Source organism: Protopterus annectens, chromosome 15.part0, assembly GCF_019279795.1.
Source record: "Protopterus annectens isolate FY-2018-M chromosome 15.part0, PAN1.0, whole genome shotgun sequence".
NCBI classification, from domain to species: domain Eukaryota; kingdom Metazoa; phylum Chordata; order Ceratodontiformes; family Protopteridae; genus Protopterus; species Protopterus annectens.
Window position 1 is genome coordinate 237,638,969 of NC_056749.1, and position 24,238 is coordinate 237,663,206.

Consider the following 24,238-nt stretch of genomic DNA (forward strand, 5'->3'; position numbering starts at 1 on the left):
TGTTGTAGATAGGTTTGGGGCCAGGATTTGGGTGAATATCGCCACTGAGTTTTAGATCTGATACAAAGTATAAGAGTGATTTTGAGAGTTTTGTTATGAATTTGTTGCACTTGAGAAATTTGGGATGTGGAAAATAGATGTACAGATCTATATGGAAAATGCCCTATATGAGTAGTGTTATAGAGGTCAAGCGCTGTCTCAAAATTTATGGATAACAAATGGAGTGGATGAGGGAATGAAATGGTAGGAGAGGAGAGGGAGTTGGATAGCTGACTGCAGAAGGATGTTAGGTGATTGGCTAGAGAAAGGAGTATGAGGGAGATTGTATGTAAGGATAACGTTTTTAGATGTTTGGAATAGTGGGAAATTTGCATTAGATAGGAGAGTAAGGCAATTGAAGGTAGGGTGGGTTAGGATGATAATTAATTGTATATGTGAGGTATTGTGAGGTGTGTTGACTAGTAGCCAATTAAATGGATAAGGAGAAGAGGAAGGCTAGAGAAAACATGTGGTGTAAATGCCAGTAGATATAGGTTGGGTTGTGAAAGTGTATGAATTATTTGGCAGCATTTGGGTATTAGTAATTGGTGGCTGTGGTTAGTATGAAATATGTTTAGATGCACTGGAGGTTGGTGGGAATTAGGGGTAAGGTAGGGGAGTGGAGTGAGCTCAAACAGAGCGGGCAAAACCTGGCCACCAAAAGACTACAGAAAACTATCAGAAAATCTAATCACAGAAGATCAGTGCCAAATAAAATCTCAAGATGCTTCCTTTAGGAATTTTTTCTCCATTGCTCTTGCACCATTTCACCTATTACACTGGAAAGTTTTTTTTATCGTGGAAAATGCACATACATTTACTTTTTCACACCCATTGAGGTAATAAAGCTATTAAAGCTCAACATTAAAAACTCGTTGACATTGCACTGTCACATAAGGTTGCATTAATTCCCTTACTTGGGGCATTAAAACTATTAAGCCTTTTGTAGCTTCACAGTGAATAAACCTGCTAATCACTGAAAGCAAGTTCACTAATTATTTGAGCTTTTACTCTGCCTGACGCAGGAGAAATGAGAGGATCTGAAACTCAAAAAACATAATTTTAAAAGGCTATGTTATCTCAGTTATTTGTTTAAACTTTCATAAGAACTTTTCACAGATGGTGTAACATATATGGGGGAAGCACACATAAGAACCACTGCAAAAAAAAGACATTAATATTTTTACCAAGGATTCCCAAAAGTAACAGTATTTCTCGCTATTTCCATTTTAAGTGAATGGGACTGTGGTCTCTCAAAACAGAATAAGACATTGCAATAACATCACCGGTATCTTAAAGTGTCAATGTGTCAGACACTTACCCCACCCCCATGAGGACATTCAGGGTTAGAAACAAATTAAAATGTGCAATAAGAAGTTATTGAACTGCTACCAGGACTAAATTATGTTGAACTTTATGGCAAAATAAAAAATATATATTTTTTTCAGTTTCTATTCATACTAGTCTTTTAAGGATATGCTTACATACAGTGTCATATGGACAAATTATCAGTATAGATGCATGACTATAACTTTTTCTAGCTTCCCTTCATATGCATTTTTAAGTTTCTACTTACCCTTTAGTACTGGTCCCCAGAGTAGATTTTTTATTGACTGTAGTAGTCTTGTTTTCACTGGACGTGTCTTCTTCCTTGACATCGACCCTTTCAAAAGAAACAAAAGATGTTATATCTTTACTTCAGTTTAGCAATAATTATGCAAGCAACTCCACCAAGCAGTCTGAGCAGCTACAAAGAAGTAATAGTTGAGCAAGGAAGATTTTATTTTGCTGAACTATATATTCTGGTATTTGCCTTTCTGGTAACAAGACAAACATGTTTTGCTTCATTGTGATAATCTCTTTGATAACCAGAAATATTTAAGCAATAACCGACGACGTGGTGTGGTATATTGAAGATTTACCTGTTGTTGGTGTGATTAAACAAAGGCAACCGTGAGTAAATCTTCAATATACCCCAACCATGGAGACAGTTATTGCTATTATACAATGGCATTATTTAAGAAAAAAATACTTACTTTTCTTAAATAATGTCTTTGTATAATGGCGGATTACTGTTCTTCCACCAGTTGTGGTATACTGCTTCTTTGTTTTGATGTACTGCGCATGCGTATGGGACTTGCGTTCCCACGCATACCCATTGCATCAATGCTTTGAAATGGAAGCAAAGGATAAAAGAAAGTCTCTGTTGCTTCATTTTCTCTCTCTCTCTTTTTTTTTTAATTGCAAAAAAAAAGGTTTTTGGGAACTTTATACCAACGGAAAAAAGTCCGGGCGACCGGATCTTTTTCAGGTTGGTTTATTGTGGGATTTATAAGGGCATGCTAGTTCGGCTGGCCAATCAGTGTGCACATTTTCAAATATTAATAGGGAGTCATTGTATAAAAGAATTTTTACCATGCAACAGCATATATATGTATACTTCCTCTGTCAGTTAAACCACAGCAGCATCTAAATAACTTTCCTCCTTTTTAGCTGTGCCTAGAGACAGATGCTGAGGCTATAATTGTTTGGCACTTATACATACTCTATGTGGAAAATAATCTAAGCACCGGGCATGTCCTCTGCCATTTTTCCTTATCTCCTTAAATGAGAGTAAAACTGTCAAAACACTGAAGGAGCTAGAGTCTGTTTACCAGAATCATAAATAACATGTTACATATCATGAAAATGTGGGTGAGCCCATATCTTCTAGATCCAGCTGATACTACAAAAAAACAAGATGGATTCTAGGGAGAATAAACAGTTGGGCTCTGTGATACAAAATGCAAGTCTGTAAGCCTGCAACCATTAAAACGTGTTTATGATGCAGGTAGTATTGAAATTAGTGTTGTTATAATAGTTATAGTAATAGAGCATGCCTAGATGTTAACAAAAAACTTTGGCTGAGGTTATAAAAGCCCCAGTCTCTGTTAATTCAGTTTTATATACTCTTAGGGGGAAAAGTAAACAATGGAACAGCAAGTCATTAATGTTTTCAGTTGCAATATCTTTCTACAGAAATTATAAATTTTTAAGAAAATGGCTGTACAGTTAACCAAGGACTGTCCATAAACTCCTTCCTTTAATGTGCTTAAATCATAGCAGTGCAAGCGATTATGCTCAAAGGATCAGTAATGTGGTATCTGTTTAGATTATCAGTATATTTACAGTGGCAAGAAACCTAAACTAATAGGGTTACATAGTTATTAGAATTTGAAAAGTAATTTGATTTTAGTGCTCTTACTGGCAAAAGCATAGATACATATATATATATATATATATATATATATATATATATATATATATATGTATATATACATATTTTTTTGGTTTGTTTTTCAAGCAGGATTGCTTGTTTTGCTTTTTTGTTAAACATGAGTGTTGAATCAGTGTTTTTAATTTCATAGAAAATAGATGGCGTTACAACATTTAGCACTTCACAGTATATTGTTAAACTAGGAGATGATGACCCTACACATTTATTTTGCCTGTGTCTCGTGTGTTTTGTTACAACAGTCATAGTAATGCTAATATTTCAGATACTTTTTTACTATGTTTTCTACTTTCTTAATTTACATGCTTAAATGTACATCAATTCCTTAGATAAATGTATAGAGGTGTTTGCTATGCACAAAGTTATTGAAGCATATGCTATAAATATTGTAGGGCAATATGGCCCAAGGCTGCATTATCTAATTCTCAGATATGCATGTGGGTTTTGTATTTTATCTAATATAAGAGCAGCATCTACTTTATGAGATATATTTACGACTACAATTTGGCTAAGGCAACAGAAATTCCATAGGCATGAGGAATGAATATATATTACTTTGTTATGTCTTTGTATTTTTTACGTGTTCATTTTTTCAAGGAAACAGTAGGATATTGTTAGCATGTATTGTGTGTGTTCCTTTTATCTAAACATTTCTCCAGGACAAGATAAGAATAAGACTGCCCTGCTCCATAGTGCAGAGTGACAAATTCCTGACTGGGAGGAAGGTGACCAGGAGCATTTAGAAACCAAGGTTTCTGAGGAACCAGCAAGGGAGCATGTGGGTGTGATACCGTGGTACTGTGAGAGTCCACAAATAGCAGGCTTCCACACTGAACAGCACAGAGGCCAAGGGAACAAGTAGCCACCTTTTGTGTCTGCCTTCATGATTCCTGTTCTGCTGATCATTTCTCACCCCCATCACTCATGCTGGTGTTATGGGGAATGAATAAGCAATTGAATTGAAGATGTTTGATAGATGGTATGCACAAAGGAAAAAATAACATAGAAAAAGAAACATAAGAATAATCTTTATGTTTATTTTCATTACACATTTGGTTTAGTAGGTATCTTTGTAGTTCCTGCTTAAATACCTTCCAAAGTATATTTTTCCCCATTACAGTTATAGATCGGCTGGAATTTGGCTGGAATTATTAGTGACTGTTATAGCTTTTGCTTCTTAGTGATATACAGCACATTTGGTTATTTTTTAGCTCAATTTACATTTTTTGCTTTGGCATGCTATTATTATGCATTATTTCATTTGTACTGCCAAGCTGCACATAAAAATATCATCTAAGAATGTTCAGCAGAGCACATTTCATACGTGGCTACTGGTCTCGTATCATTCTTGTTTAACTTTACTGCCTCCCAGATAAGAATATGTTACTGCTTTGGCATCTATGATTTGCTTTTATAGCAAAACCCCCAAACATAGTACAATTGTGTTTAGGTACATTTAACATAACAGGAGATCTTTGTGGAAAAGTCCCTGTAACAGGTGAGTCAGCCTTATATCATCCTCATTTTATTATAAACCTTATACCTTTCTATATATATTACATAACCAGGGAAGCCACTTCGAGAAATGTTTCTTATTACTGCATTTGTGAGAAATTCCCATGTATCATACTACTGTTATAGTACATATTGTATAAACCTTGCCATACTAACCATCTGCTGCTAAAATAATGAAAATAAGTTATCATTTTGCACTTTTTGTATTTCATAAGAATCTTACATTATTTGTTAAATTTCTCACACTTTAGTAGAGTTTCAAAGCCGAACTGTTTCCACTGCTGCTGTAGTACTTAATTGCATTAATTATGTCTGTTAGTTTTACAGGACTGTAGTATCTAGATTATGTGGTTTCCCTGCACTTGAGCTCTAAAACTAGCATTTTTACATTAAAAGGGTTTTCTGACTGCACTCTTGAGGCCGAAGTGGGCTGTAGCAAACATATATGAGCTGGGAGTTGGTGGGTGAAAGCTTATTATGCATTTTCCTCATGGGTCTGTAGACCTTGATGTAAAACTTGTTTTTCTCTGATTCAATATAAGCCCAGTGTTTGCACTAAGTTGTTCTTCACACAGCAGCAATTAGCAAAGCTCTGTATAGATGCAAATGCTTTCAAATTAAAATTCTTCTTAAATAACTATCTGTGGAAACCTCCCCAGTCCCCCTGCTGCTCTAGGAGCATCTGAGTTATGCACAGACCAGCATCACCTTGTTGGATAGCTGCAGTTCACACTGAATATAGCATCCATTCTTTTTCCGTGTGCCATCATCTCAGTCCAGTTAAATCTAACCACTCTTTTCCCTGGTTAAACCCATTGTGCAAAACCTGAAACCATGGATAGGCAATTTCCTGCTGTCTCAGTGGCCAGCCTAGTGGACATAGGCATCCTGAGGTAATGTAGTAATTATCTCATGTATACCAACAACCATTTACTCCTGAAACAAACACAGTATGTGAGAAATGTAGTTACACTACAAAAACTAAGACATGACTCTCACATACTGACTAATCAAATGACAAACAGGTTGTCAGCGCATGCACACCGCTTCCCTTAATAAATAGGGTCTCATCTATCTGTGTAAAAAAAAACTTGAAAAAAACAAAAAAATATTCTTGTTTTCCATACTTTCCTGAATAGTTTGTTCCAGTGATCAGATTTTGCTGATCCCTGGGCTTTGTCTTGGTTCCTGTACTTCTCCATTTTCCTTGTTTGGTCAGGGGGAAGTTTCTTTACTCACCAGTGAGAGTGGGGAGTACTGAGCTGCCTGTTTGTCCTCAGAGGAGTGGTTTAAGACAGTAACTTGTAGTTCATTGGCCATTTTGGGTCATTTCCTGCCTTTTCCAGCCCCCTGCTATAAAGCACGCTTTAGCGCGATTTAGCACGGAGTTGCCACAGGAGCACACAAGAGCAGCAGCGGTTAATCAAGGTTAAACTATTCGGGCTACCTAAAGTCCACTCTTCATTTTTTCCCTTAGAACAGCTCTTCTTGAACTGTACTGCTAATCTAACCAGCCTATTCTCTAACTAAAAAGTTCAGCTCTACTTGATTCCTAAGTAGACTATTCTCTGTCTGTAAAGCCTAGCACTTGCTCCTAAAGTACTTTTTACTCTGATATAGCACTTTTTATTATACATAGTACCCCACCAGCCTAAAAACTCCACATCCCCCGAAGTCTTTTTCAAACTCATCTACATAAAGTTTTTGTCTATTCCTTCTAGCATGTCGAGGGATCAGTTGCTAGTATCCTCTCCTGCTCAGCTGGTGAATCTGGGAATATTGAGGCAATGTTACAATTGCCTCATGTACACAGACAACCCTCTCCTTCTCCCACAAAACACAAATACATGCGAGAGATGCAACTATATAGCCAAACTGGAGGCTGAGCTCTCTCAACATAGGACTGGCAAGACCAGACAGGAGGAGAAGGTAACCACACACACCACAAACCCAGTCTCACATAGCACTATCACAACTTCAAATCATACACATAAACAAACAAAGACATACTCGGAGGCTCTGATCAAAAATCTACCAAAACAGCAGAGGCCACCAAAGCAGACACCCAAGCAACTGCCTCCACAGGGCACAGCACATGCAACACATAAACCACAGAGTCAGTGTGCCAAACAGTCACAGCCCTCAAGGCCAAACACAATGCCAGACACACTCGTCATAGGTGACTCCATAGTCAGACACACTGACGTCCCGCTCACCAGATTGAGTAAGGAGAAGGTCACAGTAAGCTGCCTATCGGGCGCTAGAATCCGCCACATAATGCAAGCACTCAGGTCACTCAACTGCAGGTACAAGTATGACTCAGTCATTGTCCATGCTGGTGTGAACGACCTGAGACGTACCTCCCTGGACTACATGAAAAGAGACATAGAGGAGCTCTCTGATTATGTAGCCCAGGCAGGTATGACCCTGACCTTGAGCAGTATCCTACCTTCACCAAGAATGATGCCACAATACAGAGACAAGATGATCAGCTTTAATAATTGGCTTAAACTATGGTGTCATTCAAAGGGGATCCAATGTCTGTCTGCCTGGGATGACATGCTGGACAAGCCACGCTGCTTCGCAAGGGATGGCTTGCACCTGTCACCCCTGGGCTTCCGGATTTTGGCAAAGGCTCTTGCCACCCCCATTGTGCCTTTTTTAGGCAAGGCTCAAATTCTAAACCTACCACCCTAGAACACAAAAAAGGAAAAAAACTAAAGGTAATGCTGCTCAATGCCAGAAGTCTCAGCCTCAAGATGCACGCACTCAAAGCCCTTCTCAGTATGGAGAACATCGATGTCTGTGCTGTGACTGAAACCTGGTTCAAGGCTCTTGAGAGCACCCCGGCACTATCAGGTTTTACCTCATATCATGCGTACCGGCCCCAAAATCCAGACAACACCAAGAAAGGAGGGGGGGGTGTCCATATTCATCAAGGACACCCTCACCTCAAGGTTGGTGGCAACGCACAATGCATCGGAGACCATCCAGGTGCAGTTAACCGTAGGCAAGACTGCTCTGCAGTTTGTAGCATGTTACAGGCCACCCTCTCAAACTCAGGAACCTCACACAGTTTTCCTGAAAACACTGGAGGGGATAAATGTATCTCCAAACACCATCATACTGGGTGATTTCAACTATCCAAATATAGACTGGGATCACTACTCAAGCCCCAACACTCTAGCCCAAAGGTTCCTAGAGTTCATAAACTCAAATGCCATGGAACAACTAGTCACCATCCCCACAAGAGGAGAAAACATACTAGATCTCATCATCATGAACATGGGGTCACAATGTTCAACACCAGAAGTATACCCATCATTGGTGAGATCAGATCATAAACTAATCTCCTGGAAGTCCACATCCCGCCCCCACCCCAGATAAAAAAGACCACAGTGAAGAACTTCTCAAAAGCCGACTTCACACTTCTAAATACTGGTGTGGTCTCTTTCAAGGCCCCTGAGCCAGCGGAAACCATTACTCAAACCGCTGAATCACTTACAAATGCCTTCTACCAGCACCTCCAGGACTGCATGGATCAGGCAATCCCAAACAAAACAAAGACTCTTTGTACCAAAGGCAAGCGTCCAGTCTGGTGGACCCCAGCCATAAACAAGCTCTACAACAAAAGGAGGAAGCTACTACAAGATAGAGCAAAATCCGTAAAAGGGAAGACACCCTTGATCATCATAAGTAAAAAACTGAGATCTCTCATAAAATCATCCAAGGCAAATTTTGAGAGAAAAATCACCAAGGACTCAAAAGACAATCATAAGGCCTTTTTTAGCTATGTTAGAAACCTGGGAGAAAACTCCCAAATATTCTCAGAATTAGTTCAAAATGATGTAAAAATCACTGAACCTACAGACATTGCCAACATACTGGCTGACAGGTTCAGTGCAAATTTCTCCCTCCCCCCCAAAAGGAGATATATCTATACCAGAGGATTGTAGCCCCCCAAACATCTCAAATGCTCAGGTGAGAACTGCTCTCTCCAAGGCAAAAAACACAGCATCCATGGGACCAGATGGTGTCCCCGGTTGTGTGCTCCACGAACTCAATGAGGAATTAAACCCGCAGTTAGGGCAGCTGTTTAATCTTAGCCTCACCTCAGGATACGTACCCAAGGAGTGGCATACGGCAACGGTGGTCCCACTTCACAAAGGAGGTGCCTCCACCGACCCCGGAAACTACCATCCCATCAGCTTGACAAGCCTGGTCTGCAAAGCTATGGAGAGGATCATAATGGAACTCATAAATAAAGACATAGGGGACTTGCAGACTTTGGATCCAACCCAGTTTGGCTTTGTCAAGGGCAAATCATGCCTTTTAAACTTGGTTGACTTTTTTGAAACAGTCACTAAGGCCATTGACGAGGGCAAGGCAGTCCACACAGCCTACCTTGACCTGGCAAAGGCTTTTGACACAATACCCCACTTGGGTATCATTGAAAAACTCACCAGCTTAAATGTAAACCCATACGTCACAAGATGGGTTGCAAACTGGCTAAGCGACAGAACCCACAGGGTCAGAGTTGCTGGCGCCATGTCAGACTCCAAGCCTGTCACAAGTGGTGTCCCACAGGGCTCAGTCCTGGGCCCACTTTTGTTCGGCATCTACTTTTCAGAAGTACAAGCAAACACAGGAGGATTATGGCTGACAAAGTTTGCAGATGACTGCAAACTGGGCACCATAGTTGAAAACCCATCTGACACAGACATCCTTCAGAAGGGTCTCATAGAAACGGATAACTGGTGCCAGAGCCATGGCCTTAAGTTAAACGCCAAAAAATGCATAGTCATACCCTTCGGGAAAAGCAAGGTTACCCCTAGTTACCATATAGGTGGCAATCCACTAAGCACAGAAGAGGTTATCAGGGATCTGGGGACCCAGGTTGACAGTAACCTTTCATTTGACACTCATGTTGCCAAAGTAGTTAGGAAGACCTTCTACATTGCCCACCTGATCATGAAGGGATTCACATCTAGATCAAGGGAGGTCATCGTTCCCCTGTACTCATCACTCATCAGACCAATGATTGAGTACAATGCCCCATTTGGAATGTATCTGACCCGACATCTGCAGCAATTGGAAAGGCCCCAAAAGTTCCTCACCAAAAGGATAAAGGGTCTCAAAAATATGTCTTATGCTGCCCGACTGAAGGAACTCCAGCTCTATTCAGTCGCTTACCGTCTGCTCAGAGGTGACCTGTGCCTGACATACAAGGCCATGTCCAACCCGGAATTAATGAACATGCTTCACCTCAAAAGATCTATATCCATCAGAACTACAAGGGCAAGAGACTTAAACCTCAACATGGCTATTAATAGGACATGCTGGAGGGACAGAGTCATCACCCAGAGACTCCCTATGCTGTGGAACAAAATCCCGGTACATGTGAGGCAGAGCACCTCGCTGGCTTTGTTCAAGAGAAATCTTGAACAATGGATGGGAGATCGCAGGTATACCCCAGGGATAACCTCAGTGTCACTGCTCGACAGAGGCACAGCAAAATAATGGGCATAGTATCCTTCAAACTAAAGGGGTGGCGAAAGCCACAAAACTCTGGGCTAGGCTTATAAATGCCCTAGGGCAGATAGCCTAGTATGAACCTATGAACCTAAGCACATAAACCCACATATGCAGAGGTACTCAAAAGTAACTTGTACCTCAACACAGCAGGTCAGCCCAGAGGTATAGCCAAGAACACACAAGAGAGTATTGAAATAATTCATTAAAACACTTAGAAGGATTGAGTGCTTTCGTTAAAAAACTTCTTCAGAATTATCATCATCAACTTACCAAAACCTCAGAGGCCACCTGTACGTTGCCCTCAGAAACTACTTGCAAAAAAAACAAGTCAACACCAACTACTACACATAAAAATACACATCACAGTGTCTCCACAAGCAAGCTCCTAAGGTCTAACAGCATACATTCAAACATCATGGTCATAGGAGACTTCATTGTGAGATACATGGATGCCCCCCTCACCAGGTTGGATATAGAGAGGGTTACAGTCAGTTGTCTGTCAGGTGCCAGGATTCACCAGATCATGCAGGCACTCAAGTCGCTCAACCACAAGTACCAGTATGACTAAGTCGTAGAGTCATAGTCCATGTGGGTGTGAATGACTCGAGACAAACCTCCCTAGACTATAGGAAGAAAGATATTATGGACCTCTCTGAATATGTGTCACATGCAGGTATGAGCCTCATACTGAGCAGCATTCTACCCACCCAAGAATGATATCATAATACAAACAGAAAATAACTGACTTCAATAATTGGCTTAGGTACTGGTGCCATTCCAAAGGGAACCAGTATTTGTCAGCCTGGTATGACATGATCGACAGACCATACTGCTTTGCCAGAGATGGTATACACCTGTTGCTGCTAGGCTTTCAATTACTGGCCAAGGCATTAGATGCAGGTCCTCAACCATGAACCATGAAAACCACTCTGCATACCTGAACTTACTAGAATTACTTACCACTCAGCCCAGTAAACTACTCATGGGTGATTTTAATTACCCTTCCATAAACTGGGAAACTTACATGACCACTAACATGCAGGGTCAGAAATTCCTGGACTTTGTTAATGCAAATGCTGTAGAACAGCTGGTCTGCACTCCCACTAAGGGCTCCAATACCCTTGACATAGTACACACACACTTGGGGGAGCATAGACACACACACACACACACACACGCACACACGCACACACGCACACACGCACACACACACACACACACACACACACACACACACACACACACACACACACACACACACACACACACACACACACGTCCTCATTGGTAAGATCGGACCATAAATTGACTTCCTTTGAAATAAATGTAACAGTAGAATCCCAATCAAACCCTAAAGAATTTTTCAAAGGCAAATAACCTTCTATTAAGTGATAGCATAGGTCATATTAAAGCTACCCCTAACCCCAAAAACATAAAAGCCTATGCAGAAGCATAAATGCCCTTTATAACCACTTAAACAGCTGCACAGAAATGGCAATACCTGACCAAACTAAGCCCAGGTCTAGTTGGAAAAAAATGTCACCCTATTGGACCCCTGCCATAAACAGATTATCTAACAGAAGGAAGAAATTCCTGTCTAGAAGCATGTGGGAAGGAGCACAACAGAGAAAAAAAATCCCTCATTAGTCTCAACAAATCAGGGAACTAGTCAAGTCCTTAAAAGCTAAATATGAGACTAAAATAGCCTCCCAAACAAAGGATAACCACAGAGCATGTTTTAATTATGTCCAAAATCTTAAGGGAAATACTCAATAATGTGCTTTGTTAGCTGTAGACGGGCACTACCTATACTCAGCCAGAAGAAATAGCAAACCTGAGGGACAATAAATTCAACTCAGATTTATCGCCCTCATCACCTCCAGCCACTCTCCATGAAATACCCCCTACCATTTCTTTGTCATTTTTTCACAAAAGTACAGGTTATCACTGTGGCCTTTAAAGCTAGAAGCATAGCATCAATGGTCCTTGATGGAATCCCAGGGTGCTTATTAAATAGCTTGAAACATGACCTAATGGACCCACTGGGATCTCTATTTAATCACAGTCTCCAAACAGACTTTGTCCTAGTACAGTGGAGGCAGCAACAGTCATCCCTCTGAACAAGGGAGGACCATCAATGGACCCAGGAAACTGCTGACCCATAATCCTGACTAGTCTCATATGCAAGGCTGTGGAAAGTTTAATTTTGGACCTAATTAACAATGACATAGGAAATATCCAGACTCGACCCAGCCCAGTCTGGCTTCATCCAGGGCAAGACCTGCCTGCTCAGCCTGGTAGATTACTTTGAGAAGGTCACCAAGGCCATGCACAAGGGTAAGACAGGACATACCATCGACCTTGACAAGGCATTTGACACAATACCCACTTGGGTATTATAGATAAACTCACAAAATTGGGCATAAACCCCTGTGTCACTAGATGGATAGCCAAATGGATCACAGATAGTACGCATAATATTAGAGTGGGGGAAGCCATATCCAGCTAGTCCAGCCACTAGGGGAGTACCTCTGACATCAGTACTGGGTCCCCTTCTGTTTGGGATATACTTCTCAGATGTCAAGGCAAATATAGATGGCCTTTGGCTGACCAAGTTTGCTGATGACTGCAAGTTGGGGGCAATCACTGACTCCCCAAACGATGTTGCTATCCTACAGAAAGGACTAACACAGACTAATGACTAGTATCAAGAGCCATAGCCTCAGACTAAATACAAGGAAATGTGTAAGAATACCCTTTGGGAAATCAAATACCCCTGCAAGTTACAACATTGATAGCACCCCTTAACAGTGGTCCCAGTGGTGAGAGATCTGGGTGCTCGGATAGACAGTAATCCGAACATTGACCACAATGTGTCCGTGGTGGTGAGGAAACTCTTGTTTATGGCTCAGCTTATAAGTAAGGGCATGGCATCTAGATCTAAGGATGTCATAGTACCACTGTACTCATCCCTCATTAGACCAATAATCGAGTACAATGCACCGTTTGACATGTACCTCTCCAGACACCTGCAACAGTTGGAGAGGATATAACCAACATGTCATATGCAGACCAATTATAAGCCCTATCACTATATTCAGTTTCCTACTGATTACTGAGGGGTGATCTATGCTGCAGCCTGACCTATAAGGCAATCTATGACCCAGCCCTGATGGAAATGTTGTATATTTGCAAAACTAACTGCAGAAGGGTTACCTTCTCCAAGGATCTAAACCTGATATTTGACATGAATAGCTCATGCTAGAGAGACAGATACATATCCCTGAGATTGTCCCTCCTCTGGAATAAGCTTTCTATTTACAGGAAGTAGAGACCTTTCCTGACCATCTTCAAGCACAATCTGAAGCAGGGAAATTGCAAATTCACTCCTAGGGTGGCACTCATGTCCCTTATAGACAGAGGCAGTCTGTAAAAACTGTCAAAAACCCTGCTTGCTAACCCTTGTTATCTTTCCCCAGAGATATAAAATTGGGTATAATCTGGGTAAAACTGGCTAGGCTTGTATGGGCTCTTGAGCCTTTAGCCTAGTAATCTCCTATGAGCCTATAAACCTACATATAATCTTATTATGGTTTTTACCAGAGCAACATTACAATATTCGTGATATAATATTTTATGGTGACTGAAGAATTAAAATGCTGCGTGTACCTTCATTTAATTGCTCACTCACCCCATAGAATAAGCATTTCAGTATTTCAGCCATAACTGCAGATAGTGAAGTTATGAAGCCACTATAAATCAGTGCTGGTACTGACTCGCACACCATCGGTACCTGCCAATCATGCTCTCTGGCAGCTCACACCAAGGACAGCTGCCCACTTTTGCCCTGTCCTTGTTACAGTTCTAAAGCATAGATATTTCTGAAGGGTTTCAGACTTACATTGTCTGCATTATCTGTAAAATCATGTCAAGTGATTTTTAGACTGTTTAGCTAGTGCTACCAAACCATGAAATGGTTTACTTTTAGTCTTCTTCTTCTTTCGGCTTTTCCCGGTTAGGGGTCGCTACAGTGGATCACCTGTCCGCTCATGATTGGCAGTAGAGTTTGGTTTACTTTTAGTAATGTTATATTTCACATTGGTGGTACTATTTTTTTTATTTGAAATCCCACTAGTGATTTAATGCAATACTGGCTCCTCAGTACAAGTTATGCAGTCTTCCCTCAAGAGTATGCAAAAATGTGATCATTATGCCCTGTCACTTTAAATCACATCTGTGTCACACGCATGCATTTTCCTTATTGTTTAAATATTTCTGATGCATTCAAATGTACATATAAAGCCTTTTCATTCACACATAATTATTTTTACACCAGTACGCAATCTGGCAAAGTCGACTGACTACCACTATTAGTTGTTTAAACAGTCTTAAAAAACTTGAAATATTGCTATATAAATTTACATGCATTGATATGTGAAAATTACTGCATTTTAATTTTTCATGACCTGCTTGTTTACAGAAATTCTCTTTGTGACATTCTGCCCATAATTTTGGTAACTGACTCATTAAACAACTCACCAAGTTCCTGTTAGCAAAACTCCTTAAATTTATCGAACTAGCTGAAAGCTAGTTTCTCAAGACGTTAACATATGAACTGCCAAACTTTCGAACCAGCAGACAGGAAATCATAGTAAATAAGCATTTCTGCTGGGGGGGGGGGCATTCTCCTGTGCTACTTAACCATAAAAACTCTGAAATCACTCTATCACAGTAAAATGGTTAACAATCCGAACTACGTATAGGACTGTTCCTCTCAATCCATGGCAGCACTCTTCATTTTACTTGTAACACATGGTCATTGGGACACTTTATGACAGGAATATCTATCTCTTGATGAACTGTGCCTCAACATAATGCACTACTCCCCTTTTTCCACTTTTGACATTATCTTGCCCATATTAATCAAGCTATTGTACATAACCATTATTTGTGTAGTTATATGAAAATCACTTAATACTCTTCCCTTTTCCTAATCATTACATATAAATTCACCATATTTTAATTACTGCAATACTCCACAATTTGTACATTTCTTTGACTGGTATAATAATTGCTTATGTGCATACTTTCATTTGAACATCTCAGAATCATAGTGAGTAAATCATTTTATAAAATAAATACCCCCAAAATGATCCTGGCCACCTTTATACTTACGCAACAAACTGGTTTATCTCCTTAATCAGCTTGAAGTTTTCTTCCCAACGCTGCAATAACTTTATTATGCTGTGTTATGAAATAGAGATGACTCAACGCACATGAGCCATGCAGGTCACACGTTTGTTATGTATTTGTCCTGCTTAACATTTAACTGTACTTAAATTCAAGTACAGAGAGCAGGGGTACATCTGCCCTTCACTTACTGCTCCACTAGCACAACTGGCATTTTTAACCAGTATGAGAGTAAACATATGTGTTGGTGGTTCAGTGGACAGTTACTATATCTCCATATGTTTAATACTGTGGTCTAATATACACAAAAGTGGAACAGAGTCCTAACTTTCTTTTGTTATTTCTTTTCACATTAACAGAACATACAAATATAAAATTTTAATAAAACTGATATCAGCAATGCACAACACTACCATTTTATGCTTTCACAAACACCTTGACAGAAAAAAAATTAACAACAAAAAGACCTACCTTTGTGCTATAAAGGATGGAGCTGAAATGTCTTGTGTTGGGCTGTAGCAAAGCAATAAAAATAAAACATTTAAGATAATGAATTCAAACTTTTTTATTCTACTTATTTTGTGATCATATACACTAATAGCAGATAAAGAGCAATTAAGGTATCTAGTTGGGCCACTTTTGAGCTTTTTAGAAAAGCTGTTAATGCCAGTGAAACAGTAGCGTTCAAATTTCTTTTTTTTTTATTTTATTAAAATGCATACTGACTTTTCCACATAGTCTTGAATTGCTTTATTATTCCATAATATGCTATAACCTTATGTTACTTGTTCCACGTCCTTCAGTTTGTTCTTGAAAAAAGCTATTGCCTTAACTGCTCTTCAGCAGTTTGCCCCTCTGTCTTCACATTCTGGCTTTTCATTTCTGCACACTTGTTTATCATGATGCATACTAAGCTCTTTGTCTTTATTCTTTTAAGATATATGAAAGTTTTCTTCTTTATCTTTCATTGTTCTGGTTTCTGCTAATCAGTTAAGCACAGCACTGAATCAATCTATCAATTAAACAATCAGATTGCTTAATCATGTTAGCCCCAGTAATGGATAAACATCACCACAGTCTATATTCACCATGTTTCCTACTTTATCTCCTGTATCCTCACCAAGTAAGGATTTGAGCTGTACAAAACAACACTGTAGGATGTTTATATTGAGTTACTTATCTTTACTTGAATTACTTTGCAGTCTTTTCTTTCTTTTGGACTGCATTTATTCCATGCCTTAGCAAAGATGAGGTCTCCAGAAGTGCATGTTATGTTTCAAACGAGGAATCACTAGCTATCTGCATAGTGAGATAATCACATTCTGCTTTTTACTGACTGTATCGCTAGCTGTCATACATAGTGAGATAGTCATGCTCTGTTTTTTACTGGCTGGAAATACATCATACTTTACATAACAGTATTCTTCTGTACTTTCTTACTGTCTTTTTTTTTTTTTTACATTGATAGCCTGTTTCTGCTTCTTCATATAGGGTATCTCAACTTTTGTTTTATTTATTGCATTTTTAATTTTGTGCGTCTCATGTGGATCATCTCACAGTATATCTTTTTCTTATGCTTTCTGATATTATTTTTAATTTAATGGTTTCCATTTTGTTAACCTCACGTATTTGTTTGTTGATCCAACTACCTGTTGGTACCCAAGTGTTGACTCAAGATTCAGATCCCATCAGGCAGCAGACTCTCATTTCAATTTATCAGTATGGACCCCTTCAGTTGCAGCACATATGGTAGCCTTGACATGTTTTCCTGCATGCATGCTGGCCAAGATGACACCTGGAGTCAATGTAACTATAGTCAGTGCATACAGGCTACTGCATTCCTAAGCCGACCCCAGGTCTGACTACTGTGGTATCTTTGCATGCTCCAAGGTTATGGCTCAGACAAAGTGCAATGACGTGCCAATGTTTTAGTTGTTGACATTTGTGTGTCAAAATTAGCGGCATCAGCATTTACTTTTTAGATTAATTTATTTGTAATATAAATATATATATATATATATATATATATATATATATATATATATATACATATATATTTATGTATTTGTTATAATCACTGTGTATGTTCCTGTAAAAAAGGAAACTTCAGTGGCCTTCAGGCCACCTGGCAATCAAAATGCAAATTAATTAATACATAACTACTCTTTATGATGTTTGCAAGCTGACATAATTTTAAATATTTTCATACTTTATAATTTTCTTTCTCGTCATATGCACTGATTTTATCTTAGTTGTACTGAAAGTCTCTTTGTCACAGATTAAAAGCATACTATGTTTCCAGTTTGCACTATGCATTGTCTGTTAAAACACATACTGAAAAACAATGACATAATTTCTAAACTTATACCTTGTTAGCAAAATCCCTTTTAGGATTGCTATATGATGTGGACATCCTACAGAAGGGCCTCACTGAGACAGATGCCTGGTGTCAGAGCCATGTCCTTGAGCTCAATGCCAAAAAGTGTAGTGTCATCCCCTTTGGTAAAAACTCTGTACCCATGAACTACCACATAGGCAGCAATCTACTTAACACCGAATGCGTGATAAGAGATCTTGGGACCCAGGTGGACAGTAGTCTCTCCTTTGATAGTCACATCGCCACAGTAGTCAGGAAGTCCTTCTACATGGCACACCTCATCATAAAAGGGTTCTCACCCAGGAAAAAAGAGGTCATTGTTCCCCTCTACTCGTCACTCATTAGACCCATTATAGAGTATAATGCCCCTTTTGGAGTGTACCTCACAAGACATCTGCAGCAGCTGGAAAGGCCACAGACGTACCTCACAAAGAGGATTACTGGCCTCAAACAAATGCCCTACACTGACCACCTCAAAAAACTCCAGCTTTACTCCGTAGCACATCGCCTACTCCGAGGTGATCTCTGCCTAACATATAAAGCTATGTCAAACCCAGTGCTTTTGGGCATGCTACACCTAAAGAAATCCCAATCCCTCTGAGCTACATGCTCTAGGGACTTAAACTTTGCCACCGCAATAAACAGAATATGCTGGAGGGATAGATTCCTGTCCCAGAGACTTCCTATACTCTGGAACAAGCTACCCATCTATGTCAAGCAAAGTTCTTCATTAGCAGTCTTCAAGAAAAATCTTGATGAGTGGATGGGAAATAGGAAATACACCCCGGGGATCACTTCTGTGTCTCTGCTGGACAGTGGCACAGGAAAATAACTTTTTTGGGGTGGTGTAAGCTATGGAACATTGCTGGCTAGGCTTACGTAGGCCCTTGGGCCAATAGCCTAGTACCTACCTATGAACCTATGAACATATAATTAGCCTACTGTAGCTAGTTGGCCAGCCATTCTTTCAGTAGTGACTACAGGCAACCACCACATGGCCAAATCCTTTCTATTCTTTAGCTATTTGATGATATACCAAATAATTTCCTAAAGTCTAGACAGATCACAGCCACATATTGCCTTTGGTAGGTTAAGAAACTTAAAATGGTAATAATAACATAGAAAACCTAATGAAAGATATGGATACTTTAGTGAATAACAATACAGTACTGGACCAAGTTTTAGGCTAGGACAGTACAATCATCCAGACTAAAGTTTCATGGGTTTTAGGGAAAAGAACATGTAGAATGCACATCTCAATTGCAACAGATCAATGGGAAACAGAGATTTAATAACTTAAATGAGACAAATTGTGAGATACCTACTAAATCCAAGAATGTAAAAGTGAAGATGCAATAGTGAAGTATAAAAAGTAGTGAAATAAAAGCAAATTAACCACAATTTGACCAACCCATAGTTAATATGGACAAAACGGATAAGCTCATTTAAGAAATATTCAGCAAAGTAAGAAAAGAGGTAGAAGTTTAAGACAGATATCTGTTATGTGGATGGGCTACCATATTTATAAATACAGTGTGCTGTCCCATACATGGGACCTGCACAATGTGCTGTACACATGAATCATTCTTTAGCCCAATTCATAAACTTTAATTAGAATATATGCAGACTGCACACAAAGGGAACCACTCACAGAGCTCTGGTAAGCATGGATCACAGATGGAGTCTACCGCCTCTTAGCATCTCAGTATTATCTTCAGTTCCCTACCTACAGCACCAAATTAAAAAAGAAGGTCCATTTGCATTTGGTAGAGCATTGTGTACAGAGCACCTAGCAGCTTCAGTATGTACACAGCTGGTCATACGCAGTCATATCTTAACAACATGGGACTCCAGACACAGAGACAAAACAGGACTGTATGGAAATGGTGTGGCTACACAATGTGTGACTTCCTGCAGTAGTGATGGATACAAGAGGAGGGCTACAAAGACATAGGGATACCTCCAACAGAGATGATAGGAGCTTTTGCCTGGTGAAGTAGTCTTTATTAAATGATCTTCAGCAGTTACGGGCAAGAGCAATTGATAAAAATGTTATGCTCCTTGGCCACAACTTTAGACAATGCCAATTTAACTTTTATGCTAAAGAAGAGAGCCATTTGACTGTCTACTCCCATTGGCAGGTGTTTCATTGTTCACAGGTTCATAGGTGTGTACTCTGCTAATGGCTCTGGAGCCTTTACAAGCCTAGCCCATAGGATTACCCTGGAATCATGGCACTCGACCTTAGTTCCCAAAGCCTCTATCGAGTAGAGCCACTGGAGTGATCCCCAGGGTGAATTTTCTATTTCCTGTCCACTCATCTTGATTTCTGTTGAAGAGGGCCAGTGAGGTGCTCTGCTTGACAGGTATGGGAAGTCTGTTCCATAGCATGAGCAGTCTCTGGGTTATGAACCTGTATATATATATATATATATATATATATATATATATATATATATATATATATATATATATATATACACACACACACACACATATATATATATATATATATATATATATATATATATATATATATATATATATATACACATATACATACACAGTGGATTAAACAAGTTTACACACCCCTGTTAAAATGCCATAAAATAATGAGGCCACAATAAATCATTTCAAAACTTTTCCCACCTTTAATGTGACCTATAACCTGTACAATTCAATTGAAAAACAAACAAATCTGTTAGGGGAAAAATATAAAAAATAAAAAACTTACAATAAGCTGGTTGCATAAGTGTGCATACCCTTAAACTAATACTTTGTTGAAGCACCTTTTGATTTAATTACAGTATTCAGTCTTCCTGGGCACACAACTGCCATCAACTAAAGAGACTCTGATTAACCTCAAATAAAGTTCAGCTGTCCTAGTAGGATTTTCCTGACATTTACTCAATTGCCTGCTACAGCAAAAGCCATGGTTCACATAGAGCTTACAAAGCATCAAAGGGATCTCATTGTTAAAAGGCATCAGTCAGGAGAAGGGTACAAAAAAATTTTCACAGCATTGGATGTACCATGGAACACAGTGAAGACAATCATCAAAAAATGGAGAAAATATGGGACAACAGTGACGTTGCAAAGAACTGGACATCCTTCCAAAATTGATGAAAAGACAAGACAAAAAAATGTTCAGGGAGGCTGCCAAGAGACCCACAGCAACACTAAAGGATCTGCAGGAATTTCTGGCAAGTACTGGTTGTGTACTACATGTGACAAAAATCTCCTGTATTCTCCATATGTCTGGGCTATGGGGTAGTGTTGCAAGACAGAAGCCTTTTCTTACATAGAAAAACATCCAGGCCTGGCTAAAATTTGCAAAACAATACATCACATCTCCCAAAAGCATGTGGGAAAATGTGTTATGGTCTGATGAGATCAAAATTGAACTTTTTGGCCACAATTATAAAAGGTACATTTGGCGCAAAAACAACACTTTGCATCACCAAAAAAACACCATCCCCACAGTGAAGCATGGTAGTGGCAGTATAATGCTTTGGGATTGCTTTTCTTCAGCTGGAACTGGAGCTTTAGTCAAGGTGGAGGGAATTATAAACAGTTCCAAATACCAGTCACTTCTGGCCCAAAACCTTCAGGTGTCTGCTAGAAAGCTGAAGATGAAGATGAATTTCACCTTTCAACATGACAATGACCTCAAGCATACATCCAAATCAACAAAAGAAAGGCTTCACCAGAAGAAAATTAAAGTTTTGGAATGGCCTAGCCAGAGCCCTAACCGAAATCCAATAGAAAATCTGTGGGGTGACCTGAAGAGGGCTGTGCATAAGAAATGTTCTTGCAATCTGACAGATTTGGAGCACTTTGCAAGGAAGAGTGGGCAAATATGGCCAAGTCAAGATGTGCCATGCTGATAGACTCCTATCCAAGAAGATTGAATGCTGTAGTTAAATCAAAAGGTGATTCAACAAAGTATTAGTTTAAGGGTGTGCACACTTATGCAACCAACTATTGTATGCTTTTTATTTTTTTATATTTTTCCCCTAACAAATTTCTTTGTTTTTCAATTGAATTGTACAGGTTATAGGTCACATTAAAGGTGGGAAAAGTTTTGAAATTACTTATTGTGGTCTAATTTTTTTATATATCACAAAAAACAGGCATTTTAACAGGGGTGTGTAAACTTTTTATATCCATTGTGTATGTATATATATATATATATATATATATATATATATATATACACACACACACACACACACACACACATATATACATGAATGCATTCCCTTTGTGCAAATGTGTTTGTGTTAGTTGTGATTAAGTTTGGGATGTGGGTTGCTTTTATTTGGAGTTTAGTGGGTGCATAACATTTTATTTGCATTACAGTTAGTTTTGGTAGTATAGGCATTTATTTTTTGTAATGCCATTATCGACTCAATAGTAATAGTGTGTTTGTGTGTGTGTGTGTTTGCGTGTGTGTGTGTGTGTGTGTGTGTGTGTGTGTGTGTGTGTGTGTGTGTGTGTGTGTGTGTGTGTGTGTGTGTGTGTCTGCCTGTCAGTCTGTCTGTATGCATGTATATCATTGGGGGTAGGTGTTTTGCTCTATTGAGGTGGTTCTACCTCTGTGTCAGAATGCGTGGGTTCTATATAATGATTGGCTCTAGGTGATTGTCACTGTTGAAATGACAGCCCAACCCCATGTGCAAAAATAGGAAAAGGGGTTATGGATAAATGGATGGATGGATTGGTGACTAAATCATCTGACATAGCTAATTGCACCTAAACTCAAAACAAAACATCATTAAGTAAAAGATTGCAAATAAAACATCTTTTCATAAATAAATGCTGCTACTAATAAATGCAAGTTTGTAATCTACCTGAATAGTCTAGCCTTAAAAGGCACTTTATTTATTTTATTTTATTTATTTTACATTTGTTGACCGGGCTAGTCCAGCTGGATATATGTCCATTTTCAGTGGAGGCCCAGGGAGAAAAGCTCCAATGGTTATAACAAGTATAGGGAATACAAAAAATATAACAAAGCAAAACAAAACAAAAATTGAGCATAAAAGATAATCAGACTTTAGTATAGGTAATTTACATGTCAGAGGAAATATACATAACAAGATAGTATTCCTAAAAAAAAGTTATTAAATAATTGCAATACGCAATTTGATAATATCAAAACGTAGTGTAAATAATACATAGTCATACTAATATCGATGTCATAATTTTTTTTTTTTTTTTTAGTATATATGAGAAGTTATATCCACAAGGATGTTATGTCAGTGGGGATCAGTCAGGATGTAGTATAGAGAGAAGGAAATATTGAGGTAGAGGAAAGGAGGAAGAAAGGTTAATCAGGATTGGTACAGGAGCAAAGCCAGTGTTTATTAAGATGGATTCTCAGTTGTTTTTTAAAGAGTGGAAGAGTGGACAAAGATGAGATATTGAGTGGAAGTTTGTTCCACATTTTGCCAACTGAGTTGGAAAAAAGACAATCTCCTGCAGCATTATTGGGTTCGGTACTATTAACTAGTAGTTTATCTGAAGAACGTAGTTGTTTCAGATTGTTGTAGGGAGTAAGGAGGTTAGAGAGTATTGGTGTTTTGGATGGTTGATATAGAATGTTGTGAGCTATTAAGAGCTGTTGATAAATAAGCTTGTTAGGAAGTTCAAGCCAGTTTAGTTGTTTTAAGTTCAGGCAGTGGTGTGTTCTAAACTGGGATCCTGTGGCAAATCGAGCAATATTATGGTAAGATGAAGCAAGTTTCTTAAGGTTACTATTAGAGAGATTAGTGTAAATAGGGGAAGCATATAGAAGGGTAGAGAGGAGGTGAGATTGGGCTAAGGTGGTCCGGGCTTCAGGTGTAAGGAAGGATTTGATTCTGTAAAGGGAATAACTTAATATTAATGCATTCAGATATTTATGGATTTAATACTGCCTGCTGATCTTTTAGCTGATAAATAGAATTGCTTATAATCTTCTTTAATTTCAAGCTTGCATCTAATTTAAGTTTCTCCCAAAAATTGAAAATTTTCTAAAATATTGGCAAATTGCACTATGGTTATATAAATCATCCTTGTAAATGCTGGTCATTGTATGTTTATACATATGTTTCAAGAGTTTCTTCATTTTCACCCACAAAGAAGCCCTCACAGTTCATGCACTTGGCCACATGTACTACTATACCATCACATGTATGTCATCCATTTAAATTAAATAATTTTACGTTATGTGAAAATGTAATAGATGAACCAGAATTAATAACTCTACAATACTTATAAATTCACAAGGAAAAGATTCTGCCTTTTTGGAGGGCAAGAAAGTG

General features: G+C 38.9%; 1 protein-coding gene across 10 annotated transcripts in view; it reads right to left on the reverse strand.

Annotated features, from left to right (window-relative positions):
- LOC122790166 (serine-rich adhesin for platelets-like) overlaps positions 1–24,238 on the reverse strand; it is a 475,884-nt gene that overhangs the window by 268,280 nt on the left and 183,366 nt on the right. For all 10 annotated transcript variants that reach the window (XM_044057773.1, XM_044057769.1, XM_044057768.1 and 7 more), the window contains 2 exons: positions 16,025–16,066; positions 1,616–1,702 (listed from right to left, as the gene is read on the reverse strand). In XM_044057773.1, coding sequence (XP_043913708.1) covers positions 1,616–1,702; positions 16,025–16,066 — 129 coding nt within the window. The remainder of the gene's footprint in view (positions 1–1,615; positions 1,703–16,024; positions 16,067–24,238) is intronic.